The following is a 14,518-nucleotide window of genomic DNA, read 5'->3' as shown; positions in this document are numbered from 1 at the left end:
GCAGTAAAAGACTGATAAAATTCAACAGCCATTCATGGTAAAAAAACACTCTCAGCAAACTAGGAATAGGAGGGCACTTCTACAACCTGATAATATACATCTATGAAATACTTAGAGCTAACATGATACTTAATCCCTAAAATCAGGAACAAGACAAGGACATCTGCTCTCACCACATCTATTCAATACTGTTGAATAGTCCAGTCAGTGCAATAAGGCAGGGAAAAGAAGAGGCATCTGGATTGCAATGTGTGCTGGTTTATTTTAAGTGTCAATTTGACTGGATAAAGGATACTCGAGAAATGGCAAAGCAAGGTGTTTCCAGAGGAGATTGGTATGTGAGTCTGTGGACTGAGTGGGGAAGATCCACCCTCAATGTTGGGGGCACCATCTGACCGGCCAGAGGCCTGAATAGAACAAAAAGGCACAGAAAAAGTGAATTATTTTCTCTTTCTCTTCTGGAGCAGAGACACCCTTTCCTGCCTTTGGACATCAGAACTCCAGGCTCTCTGGTCTTTGGACCCTGGGACTCACACTGGTGCAACCCCTTCCCCGAGGTTCTTGGCCTCGGACTGAGAGTTCCACCACTGGTTTCCCTGGTTCTGAGGCCTTTGGACTTGAACTGAGCCAAACTCCCAGCTTTCCAGGGTCTCCAGCTTGCAGATGGGCGGTCACAGGACTTCGTAGTCTCCATGGCCATGTGAGCAATTCTCCCAGTGAATTCCCTCTCATCAATCTATGTCTGTCCTATTGGTTCTGTTTGTCTGGAGAATGGAAGATGTAAAATTGCCTCTCTTTGCATAGCACATGACTGTCTATGTAAGAAAATGCAAAGAATCTGCAAAGGAGCAACCAGAACTAATAAGTGAGGTTAGCAAGACCACAGATACAAGACTGGTGACGAAAATCAAATTTCTGTATGTTAGCAGTGAATAACAGACCATTAAAAAATACCATTAGGATAGCACCCATAAATGTGGAATACTTTTAAGCATAGCTATTACAAAACATGTTAAGATCTATACACTGAAAATTACACAAGACTGATAAAAAAAAAGAAACACTGAAGAAAGAAAGTACAACTTAAATGAAGAACTCTGTCATGGATATGTCTAGTCTCTTCAAAGTGATGTGTGGATTCCATGCAATCTCAGTAAAAATCCAAGCAGGATTTTAGCACAAATTGAACAAGCAGATTCTAAAATGTATATGGAAATGCAAAGGAAATGATAGCCAAGATAAATTTGGAAAGTAGCAAAACTGGATGACAGCAATAAACAGATACTCACTTCCAACAGTCCCTAGTCCTCTTGATCTCAGATGAGCCAGTCCCTGCCAAGGCCACTGCTCCTTGCACAGGCCCTCAGATGGGGGACAAGGGCAGGCTGCCTCTTTTCCTAGCACCTAAGCCACTGCTGCCACTTCCAGACCACTGGCCTCGCACCTGAATCACAACTCCTGCCTGCTTTGAGCCTCCTGCCACCAGCTTTGATAGCTCCTACCTCTCAGCAGGCTTTGTACACAAATTCATTGAGGAGTTTAAAATGGTGTAGTCTCTCTTGTGCTTTCAACTCTTACCAGTGTCCTGGGCAATCTGAATACCCATGGGGCTGTGCCAGTCATTCAGCTTGGCTCCCAGCCTTCACTGAACTTCTTGGTATCGGTGGCCTTTACTCTATGCCATTTTTGACACCTCATACCAAGGGCTTTTCTCACCAATGTACCAGAACCGTGAATAAGAGCGAGACTGCAAGGTCACCAGCTCCCCCTAGACCTGAGACTGAATTCTTAGAGACAGTGGTGGTTTTTTTTGCTCTGTCACCAGGCTGGAGTGCAGTGATGCGATCTTGGCTCACTGCAGCCTCTGCCTCCCGGGTTCAAGTGATTCCCACCTCAGCCTCCCAAGTAGCTGGGACTACAGGCGCATGCCACCATGCCTGGCTAATCTTTTTTTTTTTTCAATTTAGTAGAGACAGCATTTCTCCATGTTGGCCAAGATGGTCTTGATCTCCTGACCTTGTGATCAGTCCACCTCAGCCTCCCAAAATGCTGGGATTACAGGCGTGAGCCACTGCACCCGGCGACAGTGTTGTTTTTTCACCAGCATTACCTTTCAAACCACAGTCACTGCTTCAGGGGCTGGAGAGTCAGGAAAACTGGGTCCTGCATCCTGTGAGTGAAGGCCTCCAAAGGGAACTCCAGGACCTGAGAGGGCAGGCTAAACATCCTATCAGCCAACTGAGGAATGGGAGGTCACATGAGGCCCAAATACATCCCCATGCTCAAGAAAACATTCCCAGGTTGAAGAAGCAACTTAGCACTTGTCAGAATGATTGCAGAGTGAGCAATGACTGCCTATGTCCCCACCCAGGAGGGTGGTGAAGGGCCGCAGCAGACCTCAGGCACTGACCCAGGCAGGTCCCAGGATGCAATGAGGTAGAAATGTGGGTGTAGATAGTGTGGGTGGCATGAAATAGTTGGTCCCATAATGGGATGAGCCCTGGAGTGCCGCAGTTCTGGGTTTCTCCAACCCCGCTGCATCTATCGCTCTGGTGAGCTGCTGGGACCACTCAACTTGGCCTATTCCTCTGTGTAAAACATGGCAGGTGCTGTGAGCCAGTCCCAGTCCTACCCTGGAGATGAGCTGCATCCTCTCTCTCTGTACATCTTTGCTTGTCTAGCAGCCAGTGACCACCCATGGAGGACTAATCACAGGGACTCAATGTCCCTCCCCAGATCCGAGGTGGCTCTCTGTAGTTTCCAGTCCCCTGCGTACTGCATTCCCTACACGCATGCTAGCGCTCCCTCATACCACAAACACAATTTTACCACCAACTAAGAGTTCCTTGGACTATGCCACATCTTTTTACATTTATTTATTCATTTTTTGAGACGAAATTCTCTCTCTGTCACCAGGCTGGAGTGCAGTGGCACGATCTCATCTCACTGCAACCCCTGCCTTCCAGGTTCCAATGATTCTCCTGCCTCAGCTTCCCAAGTAGCTGGGATTACAGGCACATGCCACCACACCTGGCTAATTTTTGTATTTTTAGTAGAGACGAGGTTCACCACGTTGGCCAGGCTGGTCTCGAACTCCTGACCTTGATCAAGTGATCCACTCGCCTTGGCCTCCCAAAGTGCTGGGATTACAGGCGTGAGCAACTACGCCTGGCCTGTGCCACATCTTTTTAAAAAGTTTTGGCACAGTTTCATTCAAGGGAAACAGAATTAGGTTCACTTGTTCTTATGTATTTTTAAGTAGTCAATTTTGCTTTTCAGAATAAAACACTTGGAAGAAAGAAGTAATATAAACAATTTTTCCAAATCGCTTTTTTTTAAAGATCAGATGTTATACATGAAAATAGACCGCCACGAGATTGTCAGATTTTTTTTTCCTCCAAATATCTTTTAAAAAGCAAAATAAACCCCCATCTGTTCCCTGATGGTGTAACAGCCAAAAATGTCAGAAAAGCTGTAGAATCCATCCCGTCAGGATTTGTAAAGACCTTTTTCAACCACTGGCATCTGATTTTGCAGATGTCAGAGGCAGGACAATGAAATGGTGAAAATGCAAAGCAAGATCCAGAAAGAACACCTTCAAAATCAAACTCTATCCTCCTTTCACATGTTCTCTGGAAAGATATTCCCTCTTGCCTCAAACCTACCTCGGCATGTTATGAGCTGAAAGAAATCTATATGTTAGTAAGTCTTCCTAAAATGTCTGTAAGGCATGGAATTGCAATGCATGCACAGGCAGCGCCCAGCAGGGTCACCTTCAAGGTCAGCCTCACGGCGTTGCAGTTCTCCTGCAGCGGGTTCAGCTTCAGCGTCTCCCCGAGGTTGCTGCAGCCGGACGACTGGTGCTGCAGCTCACAGCAGACACACACCTCCACACTGTCAAACTTAATCTAGACAGAGGAACACAGACAGACCTCACTGTTAACAGGCATTCGACCCCCGCGGGTACGCTTGAGTGACACAATTCAGAACACAGGAAAATGACTCCATTCAAAGTAGCCTGTTTCAGTATGTTTAATAGTAAAGCAAAAACAATTTCTATCGACCCAAGTCATCAGGAAAACTTCAAATTCCTATCTTAAAAGCAATGTATAAAAAAGCAAAAGTACATCTGAAGAAACCTAAGCTCTACATTAGAGAAAACTGCAGGTGGATTGCAAGATGAGATAAAAGTAAATCAACTGAGAATCATGCACGTTGATGTATGCATGGAGATGTGTTATCCCAGCTCTGTGCCTTGGCTCCTTCTCCTCCCATAGTCAGAAATTTCCTGCCTCACTTCATGGTCTATCAAACTCCTGCTCATTCATCAAGATCCAACTCCAGCGCCACCCTCGAGGACTTGTCTGGTTTTCCTGCCTCACGGCTACTGGAGACTGACTTTATCCAGCTAGAGTTGCGTCTTATCATCACAGTATTGACAATGCCAATAAGGTACAGGTGTTCAATAAATGCTGAATAAATAAAAGCGTCTTGGAAAATAGCAAACCATGGAAGGAAAAATATGTGTTTCCAGTATTTTAAAAAGCAGTATGAGAGTCTCAGTGAGAGGGAAGAGAACAGAGTGACTAGGAGAAAAGCAGCTTTAAAAAAGTAAAGTCCTTGCCAGGTGTGGTGGTATACCACCTGCAGCCCAGCTACTTGGCAGGCCAGGGCAGGACGATCACTTGAGCCCAGGAGCTTGAGACCAGCCTGGCTGGGCAACGTAGTTAGGCCCTGTCTCAAAAATACATAAATAAAAAATAATAAAGTCCTAGAGGTAAAACTACCAAAAATCAGTAAAATCTATGCAATTTTATTCAAAATCACACTGAACATGAAACAAGTTATTTTCCTTAGACTAAGAAGTGCCCAGCTGGGTGTGATAGCTCATGCCTGTAATCCCAACACTTTGGGAGGCTGAGGTGGGCAGATCATGAGGTCAGGAGTTCAAGACCAGCCTGGCCAAGATGGTGAAACCCCATCTCTACAAAATATACAAAAATTAGCCCAATGTGTTGGCAGGTGCCTGTAATCCAAGCTACTTGGGAGGGTGAGGCAGGAGAATTGCTTGAACTTGGGGGGTGAAGGTTGCAGTGAGCTGAGATTGCACCACTGTACTATAGCCTGGGTGACAGAGTGAGACTCCGTCTCAACAACAACAACAACAACAACAACAACAACAACAACAACAAAGCACTTTGGGAGGCCGAGGCGGGTGGATCACGAGGTCAAGAGATCGAGACCATCCTGGTCAACATGGTGAAACCCCATCTCTACTAAAAATACAAAAAATTAGCTGGGCACGGTAGCGCGTGCCTGTAATTCCAGCTACTCAGGAGGCTGAGGCAGGAGAATAGCTTGAACCCAGGAGGCGGAGGTTGTGGTGAGCCGAGATCGCGCCATTGCACTCCAGCCTGGGTAACAAGAGCGAAACTTTGTTTCAAAAAAAAAAAGAAGTGTCCTACTTTCCAACAGATAATATGTTTACAGCAGCTAACTCAAAGCACAAATACTTTTCAGACAATTATTGGCCATTTATAAATGTAACAAGGAATTTTTCATTGCATGAAGTATTGTCAAGGCTGAGACAATACTTATAACCTCCAGGTAACAACATGTCGCCTCTTCTAAATACTGGAGCAGGGGTAATACAGCATCTGCAGAGCCAAGAAATGTGCTGGTATTCAACAGAGGAGCTCAGCTTCCACTTGCTTAGGTTAGTTTAAGATTTAGCTCCTGCCACCCCCTGCCCCATGTCATGTGGGCTTTGCAACTGGCTTTCAGCAGTAGAATATGGGTAGAAGTGACAGCTTGCAGGTTCTGAACTTAAGGCCTCAACAGGCTTCATGTTTCTGCACTTCCTCCCTGGAACTCCCAATATTCAGCAGGAAAAGAACAGGCTCCAGGGAGATGCCAGCTCTTCAGCCCCAGCAGGGGCACACCCGCAGAACTGTTCTGCCCTATGGTACATGCACACCCAACATTACTAGGTTAGATCAAACGGTTTTTTAAATACTCAAACAAATTATACTCCCACCAGTAGGGTGTGAGTTCAGGCTAACCCACATCCTCACCAATGCTTGCTAATGTTGACCTTTTGTCCATGCAGTAATTAATAATATAGTATCTAATTTTGGGTTTGTTTTCATGTTTGCTCATTTTCTTAACCATTCATATTGTGAAACATAACACATACACAAAAAGTGCACAGAGCAAACACATTCAGTTCAATCATTAGGCAAGGCCATCTTCCTAGAAGGCCTTCCATGCCTCATTCCCTATCATTCTGCCCCCTCGCTGCACCAAGAGGTAAACACAGTCCAAACTGTTAAGTAATCACTTCCAGCCTTCCACCTTTATACATTTACCACTAGTGTAGTTTCACCAGGTTTTCTAACTTGATGTAAATAGAATCATATAATATTTTTAGTATTTGGCTTCTTTCATTCAAAATTACAAGATTCATCTACCTCACTGCATATATAGTTGATCGTGTTCACTGTTGTATATTACATCGCATGAATATGCTGCCATTTACATATTTATTCTCATGCCAGTGGACATCTGGATTTTTGCTAATTTTTTTGCAATGAGATTAATGCCGCTTTGATATTCTGTACTTGTCTGCTGGTACATACATGTGCATATTTCTTTTGGGTACAAAATGCCTAATGATTGGAGCTGCTGAGTTCCTGGGAATTTTCAACTTTAGTAGAGAATACATAACCACTTTCCAAAGTGGCTGCACCAATTTACACACTCACCAGCACTGTTTGAGGGTCCCATTACTCCACATCCTGGCTTGTGCTGTTTCAGTCCTTTTAATTTTAGCCAGGAAAGTACTGGAAGAGTTACTTCTTCCCTGAAGTGAGGGAAGATGGGAAAAAAGGATAAAAGAGAAGATGGGCTCTAACACAGAAAAAGAGATAGAGGAAGTTCTAAGAAAGTGGGAAAAGGATGCCCTAGCATGGTAAATATACAGACTGCCTACAGGCTGACTAGTCTAGACTGAAGCAGGAAACAGGCTCGGTGGAAATGTCTTTAAGAAGAAAATGAAGCTGACAATGCTTGACGGGTGGGATTGTTTTCAGAGATTTTCAGTTCTCCTGGGAAGTTTTAGGGTAAATTAGAAACAGAGACACTCAACAAATAATAAAACAATTTTAACTTCAGCATAAAAGACAAATCATATATAGTACACGGTTTTGTTGAATATGTGGCTTGCAAATGTTTTCTCACAGTCTATAGTTTATCAGATATTTTTATCCTTTCAAAAGCGTCATTCATAGAGTAGAAGGTTTAAATGTTGATGAAGTCCAACTTACACATTTTCGCTCCTACAGTTTTGGTGTTGATCTAAGAACTCTGCTTAGCCCTAGATCTCTGTTTTTTTCTAAATGTTTTATAATTTTATTTTTACATTTGATTGCATGACCCATTTTCAGTTACTTTTAGTATAAGATAGGAGACTTGGGTTGAGATTGATTATTTTTGTCTATAGATGCCCAATTGTTCCAGTATGTGTTGAAAAAGTTATCTTTTGTTCACTTAATTCCTTATGACTTTTGTCAAAAATCAGTTGGGCACATTTGTGTCTATTTCTGGATTCTCTCTTTGTTCCATTGATCTATCTTTCTACCAATCACAATTCTTGATTACTGTGGCTGTAAGTCTGGAAATCAATATATTGATTCCTCCTATTTAATTCTTATTTTTCAAAATTATTTGTTTTTCCATATACATTTTTTTTCTTTGAGACAAGGTCTTTCTCTGTCATCTAGGCTGGAATGCGGTGGCATGATCTCAGCTCACTGTTACCTCCATCTCCTGGGTTCAAGTGATTCTTGTGCTTCAGCCCCCCAGATAGCTGGGATTACAATTGCACGTCACCATGCCGAGCTAATTTTTGTATTTTTAGTAGAAACCAGGTTTTGCCATATTGGCCAGGCTGGTCTCAAATTCTTAGCCTCAAGTGATTCGTCTACTTCAGCCTTTCCAAAGTGTTGGTGTACAGGCATGAGCCACCATGCCTGGTATCCATATATATTTTAGAATAAGACTGTCATTCTCTACAAAAAAAAATCTTCCTGGGATTTTGATAGGAATTGGATAAAACCCACATTTTTTTTTAAGACAGAATTTTCGCTCTTGTTGCCCAGGCTGGAGTGCAATGGTGTGATCACTACTCACTGAAACTTCCACCTCCCAGGTTCAAGCAATTCTCCTGCCTCAGTCGTCTGAGTCACTGGGATTACAGGTACCTGCCATCACACCTAGCTAATTTTTTTTGTATTTTTAGTAGAGATGGGGTTTTGCCATGTTGGCCAGGCTGATCTCGACCTCCGGACCTCAGGTGATCTGCCCACCTTGGCCTCCCAAAGTGCTGGGATTACAGGCATGAGCCTCCATGCCCAGCTCAAACCTAGATAGTAACTGGGGGGAAGTTGACATATTTACTACATTGAATCTTTCAATTTATTTATATTTATTTATTTCATCTTTGTTAAGTAGTTTTCAGTGTACAATTCTATACATGTTTTGTTAGATTTACACTTATGTATCTTTTTTTTAAATTTTTTTGAGATAGAGTCTCGCTCTGTAGCTAGGCTGGAGTGCAATGGCAAGATCTCGGCTCACTGCAACCTCTGCCTCCCGGGTTCAAGTGATTCTCCTGCCTCAGCCTCCCGAGTAGCTGGGACTACAGGCACGCGCCACCACACTCAGCCAATTTTTGTATTTTTAGTAGAGACAACGTTTCACCATGTTGACCAGGATAGTCTTGATCTCTTGATCTCATGATCCGCCCGCTTCGGCCTCCCAAAGTGCTGGGATTACAGGTGTGAGCCACCACGCCCGATCCACTTATGTATCTTTTTAAGCAATTTTTAATTTCAGTGTCCATGTGCTCACTGTTAATATGCAGTATTACTGTTACAGCTCACTATTAATACACAAGAAATACAATTAAATTTTGTCTGTTTATCTTGTATCCTACAACCTTCCTGAACTCACTAATTCTAAGAGGCTTATTTTGTTCTATTTATTATTTAAAGATTCTTGGGGATTTTCTACATAGATACTTATGTCATCCACAAACAGGGTTAGTTATATTCCTTCCTTTCTAATCTGTACACCTTTATTTTCTTGCTATACTGCATTGGCTTGAAATTATGGCATTATGTTCTATATTGAATAAAACGGTATGAATGAGCATGCTTGTCTTGTTTCTAATTGTCGGGGAAAAGCATTCACTCTCCATTAAGTGTGTTAGCTGTAGGTCTTTTGTAGATGCTCTTTCTCAAGTTGAGGACATTCTCTATGCCTGTTTTTCTAAGTTTTCTTTTTAGTTATGAAAAGGTATTTGATTTTGTCAAATGCTTTTTCTGCATCAATTGATATAACCATGTGGTTTCTCTTCTTTAGCCTGTTGATATGGTATAATACATTGACTAATTTTTGAATATCGAACCAGACTTGAATCCCTGGAATAATTCCCTCTTGGCAATGGTGCATAATTCCTCTCAGATATGTTAAATTCTATTCGTTATTTTGTTGGACAGTCATCTGTAGCCAGCCTGCCTGCCTGCCTGCCTTCCTTCCTTCTTTTCTTTCTTTTTCTTTCTTTCATCTCACTCGGTCACCAGTCTGGAGTGCAGTGGCACAATCTTAGCTCACTGTAACCTCCTCTTCCTAGGTTGAAAGGATTCTCCTGCCTCAGCCTCCCGAGTGGCTGGAACTACAGACACGCACCACCATGCCCAGCTGATTTTTATATTTTTAGTGGAGACAGGGTTTCACCATGTTGGCCAGGATGGTCTCAATCTCTTGATCTGTGATCTGCCCACCTCGGCCTCCCAAGATGCTGGTATTAAGACATCAGCAGCTGTGCTCGGCCTGTAGTTTTATTTTTCTATACTGTCTCTGTCTGGTTTTTGGTAGCATGACAGTACTACCTTCATAAAAGTCAGGTGGGCAATGTTCCTTCTATTTTCTCAAAGAAATTGTATAGAAATGGTGTTAATTCTATAAATGCTTAACAGAATTCTCCAGTGAAACCATCTGGACCTGGAGATTTTGGTTTTATAAGTTCTAAAGTTATAAATTCAATTTCCTCAATAATTATTCAAATTCTCTATTTCATATTGTATGAATTATGATAGTTTGTGTTTTCCAAGAAATGGATCCATTTCATTTAAGTTGTGAAGTTCATTTGTTTAAAGTTGTTCCTATTATTTCCTTATTATCCTTTTGATGTCTGTTGGGTCTGTAGTTTCTTCCCAGATATTGGCAATTTGTGTCTTCTAACTTTTTTTCTTGCTAGAGTTTTGTCAATGTTGTTGATATTGTCAGAGTATCAGCTCTTATTTCATTGGTTTTTCTCCATTGGTTTCCTCTTGTCCATTTCATTGATTTCTGCTCTTATATTTACGATTTCCTGCCACCTTCTTGCTTTGGGTTGATTATGCTGCTCTTTGTCTAGTTTCTTTTATTTTTAATTGAGAAATAATAATTCTATATTACATATTATGGGGTACAATGTGATGTCTTTGTAATGTTTACATTGCAGAATGACTGAATCAAGCTAATTCACAAATCTCCTCACTTTTTAAATTTTACTTTAAGTTCTGGGATACATGCACAGAACATGCAGGTTTGTTACATAGGTACATATGTGCCATGGTGGTTTGCTGCACCTGTCAACCCATCATCTAAGATTTAAGCCCCGCATGCGTTAGGTATTTGTACTAATGCTCTCCCTCCCCTTACCCCGACCCTCTGACAGGTCCTGGTGTGTGATGTTCCCCTCCCTGTGTCCACGTGTTCTCACTGTTCAACTCCCACTTACGAGTGAGAATATGTGGTATTTGGTTTTCTGTTCCTGTGTTAGTTTGCTGAGAATGATGGCTTCCAGTTTCATCCATATCCCTGCAAAGGACATGAACTCAACCTTTTTTATGGCTGCACAGTATTCCATCGTGTATATGTGCCACATTTTCTTTATCCAGTCTATTATTGATGGGCATTTGGGTTGGTTCCAAGTCTTTGCTATTATAAACAGTACTACAGTAAACATACAAATGCATGTGTCTTTGCAGTAGAATGAATTATAATCCTTTGGATATATACCCAGTAATGGGATTGCTGGGTCAAATGGTATTTCTAGTTCTAGATCCTTGAGGAATTGCTACACTGTCTTCCACAATGGTTGAACTAATTTACACTCCCACCAACAGTGTAAAAGTGTTCCTATTTCTCCACATCCTCTCCAGCATCTGTTGTCTCCTGACTTTTTAATAATTGCCATTCTAACTGGTGTGAAATGATATCTCATTGTGGTTTTGATTTGCATTTCTCTAATGACCAGTGATGATGAGGTTTTTTTTTTTTTTGGCCAATATATTTATCTTTTTTTGTGGTGAACATTTAAAATCTACTCTTAAGCAATTCTGAAATATGTGATGCATTATTTGTTTATTATAGTCATCATTCTGTGAAACAGATCACTGAAACTTACTCCAATTTAACTGAAATTTTGTACCCTTTGATCTATATCCTCTTTGGCTTCAACTGTTTCCCTTTGCTGTTATCAACTGGACAGGAGCTCAGCTCTCCTGAAACAGTTTACTCTCCCACATCTGAAAAACATGCAAGGAATTATTTCATATGATCACATCTCTAGGGCAGGCATTAAGATTAAAGTAGCTATCATAAATGGCAAGACATTTTCTTCAGTTTGAAGGATCATCCAGGGAAAGGGAGGAGAGATCAACTTGGCTGGAAAGCATGATTTATCACATAAAATAACCCTTCACTGACCCCAGGGAATAGACATCCAAATAAATCTTTTCCGTCAGTTATTTCACTGAGTTGGTGATTAATTCTTAGAAAAATTCTGAAAACCTCCTGATTAGTTCCCTGACCTTGACATCTGGGTGTGCAGGCGGCTGACAGATTTATTTCAAGAGTACCCCTCAGTGTTCGGGTCACTGGGAACAACACTGCAGAGCTTTGCAAATGAGGCCACGGTAATTTTTCACAAATCTCTTTGGAGCACTTAAAAGCTAGCCTGTCCCCCTTATTTATGGTCTGTCAGCCTGTCTGGGAGTAGAAAGAGCTTATACAACAAAAAGAGAGGGATGCCCCCACGATTCTCTTGCAGAAGTACGAATGGGATGGGTCTGTGACCTTCAGATATTATCAAAGGGAAGGGAGTGTGGGAAGGCTGAGCCTGCAGGCAGCGAAGGGCAGAGGGCTGGGAAGAGACTGGCATGTGTCAAGCCCGAGAACTCACAGTGGGCACACCAAGGCCAGTATCCTTGGATGTGATGAGCCTGTTGTTGGCAGGAGGAGAAGGTGCAGCTCAGGGGTCAGAGTGAGACTACTCAGAGTCCTAACTGCCATGGGGTGACCCAGGACAAGCCATGTGACCTCTCTGGGCTTCAGGTTCCTGGGACCCAGTGAGGATCAAATGAAGTTAGAGAGGTAAAAATACAAAGTCCCAATGCTATTGCTGGTGTTATTGGTGTTGCTATTATTCTCATTAAAGAAAAGATTTGTAGGTCAGGCTCGGTGGCTCATGCCTGTAATCCCAGCACTCTGGGAGGCTGAGGTGGGCAGATCACCTGAAGTCAGAAGTTCGGGACTGCCTGGCCAACATGGTGAAACTCTGTCTCTACTAAAAATATAAAAATTAGTTGGGCGTGGTAGCGACTGCCTATAATCCCAGCTGCTTGGGAGGCTGAGACAAGAGAATCCCTGAACCCAGGAGGTGGAGGTTGCAGTGAGCCGAGATCGCGCCACTGCACTCCAACCTGGGCAACCAAAAGAATAGATGCGTAGAAACTAGATCTTAATTTTTTTTTCAAAGGTTCATCCAAAGCTAAAGAACTAGACCCTAATTTTTAAAGTCCAGTAAAATACACACAACATAAACTTTACCATCTTCACCATTTGTCGGCATACATTTCAGTGGCATTAAACATATTCACCTCGTTGTGTACCATCCCACTCTGCAACTTTTATCTTTCCAAACTCAAACTCTGTCCCCACTAAACAAATCCCCATTCACTCTCCAACAGGCCCCCACGACCACCATTCTACTTTCTCTCTCTGTGGATTCACTACTCCAGGTACCTCATGCAAGTGGAATCATGCACTATTTGTCCTTTTCTGGCCGGCCTATTTCGCTCAGCATGTCTTCAAGGTTCAGCCATGTTGTAGCATGTGTTGGGATTTCCTTCCTTTTTAAGGCCAAAGAATGTTCTATCAGATGCATCTACCATAGTCTGTAGATGGACACCTGGGTTGCTTTCACCTCTTGGCTGCTGTAAGTAATGCTGCTATAAACATGGGCGTGCAAATATCTATTTGAGTCCCTACTTTCAATTCTTTGGGTAAATTCCCAGAAGTGGAATTGCTGGATCATGTGGCAATTCTCTGTTTAATGTTTTAAGAAAATGTCATAATGTTTTCCAGAGTAGCTGTACCATTTTATGTTCCACCAACGGTGTACAAGGCTTCCAATCTCTCTACATCCTCATCAACACTTATTTTCTGGGTTTTCAAAAAATCATAGTCATTGCAGTGGGTGCCAGGTGGTATCTCATTGTGGTTTTGATTTGCATTTCCCTCACCATTAGTGATGTTGTGCACCTTTCATGTGCTTACTGGCCATTTGTATGTATTCTTTGGAGAAATATCTATCAAGTCCTTTGCCTGTTTTTAAATTGGGTTGTTTGTGTTCTTGTTGTTGAGCTGTGGGAGTTCTTTATACATTCTGGGTAGTAACCCCTAATCAAATATATGATTGGTCAGCATTTTCTCCCATTCCATGGGTTGCCTTTTCTCTCTGTTGTGTTCTGTGAGGAACAGAAGTCGACCCAACTTTTTGAATACTTGTAGTTTTCCATCAGTTTTACAAAAAAAATCTCAGTAACTTGTTAATTCCTGCCCAACCCAATAATTTTTGGTTCCTTTGTCTCAAGAATGAGCCACCTTAAATCCTGGTGCCAAGGTAAGCATCTGACTTGCCTCACGCAGTCCCTGTCCTGCTTTTTTTTTTTGAGATGGAGTCTTGCTCTGTTGCCCAGGCTGGAGTACAGTGGCACGATCTTGGCTCTCTGCAACCTCTGCCTCCTGAGTCCAAGAGATTCTCCTGCCTCAGCCTCCCGAACTGGGACTACAGGTGCGTGCCACCACCCACGCCCGGCTAATTTTTTATATTTTTAGTAGCAATGGGGTTTTACCACGTTAGCCAGGATGGTCTCCATCTTCTGACCTCATGATCCATGCACCTCACTCTCTCAAAGTGCTGGGATTACAGGTGTGAGCCACTACCCTTGGCCCCTACTCTTTGAGCAATGCCACTGTCCGGTAGCATCCCTGTTGGTGGTGGCAGAGGGTCTCCACAACACTAGCCCCAATGACACAGGACGAGATAACTGCCTTACTCTGGACTACTGTAACAAATACCACAGACAGGGTGGCTTATAAACAGGAGACATTTATTTCTCAGAGT

The 14,518-nt window shown here is 42.5% G+C and overlaps 1 protein-coding gene across 3 annotated transcripts in view; it reads right to left on the bottom strand.

Moving 5' to 3' along the window:
• ENTREP2 (endosomal transmembrane epsin interactor 2) overlaps positions 1–14,518 on the bottom strand; it is a 399,634-nt gene that overhangs the window by 55,051 nt on the left and 330,065 nt on the right. For 2 of the 3 annotated variants that reach the window (XM_064376326.1, XM_064376327.1), the window contains exon 4: positions 3,774–3,908. The exons of the other annotated variant lie outside the window; for it this stretch is intronic. In XM_064376326.1, coding sequence (XP_064232396.1) covers positions 3,774–3,908 — 135 coding nt within the window. The remainder of the gene's footprint in view (positions 1–3,773; positions 3,909–14,518) is intronic. 3 annotated transcript variants of the gene reach the window in all.

Source organism: Aotus nancymaae, unplaced genomic scaffold (genome assembly GCF_030222135.1).
Source record: "Aotus nancymaae isolate 86718 unplaced genomic scaffold, 86718_ANA_hifiasm-v0.15.2.pri h1tg000014l, whole genome shotgun sequence".
Taxonomy (NCBI): Eukaryota; Metazoa; Chordata; class Mammalia; order Primates; family Aotidae; genus Aotus; species Aotus nancymaae.
Note: the sequence above shows the minus strand (reverse complement) of the source record. Positions and strands in the feature narration are given on the sequence as shown.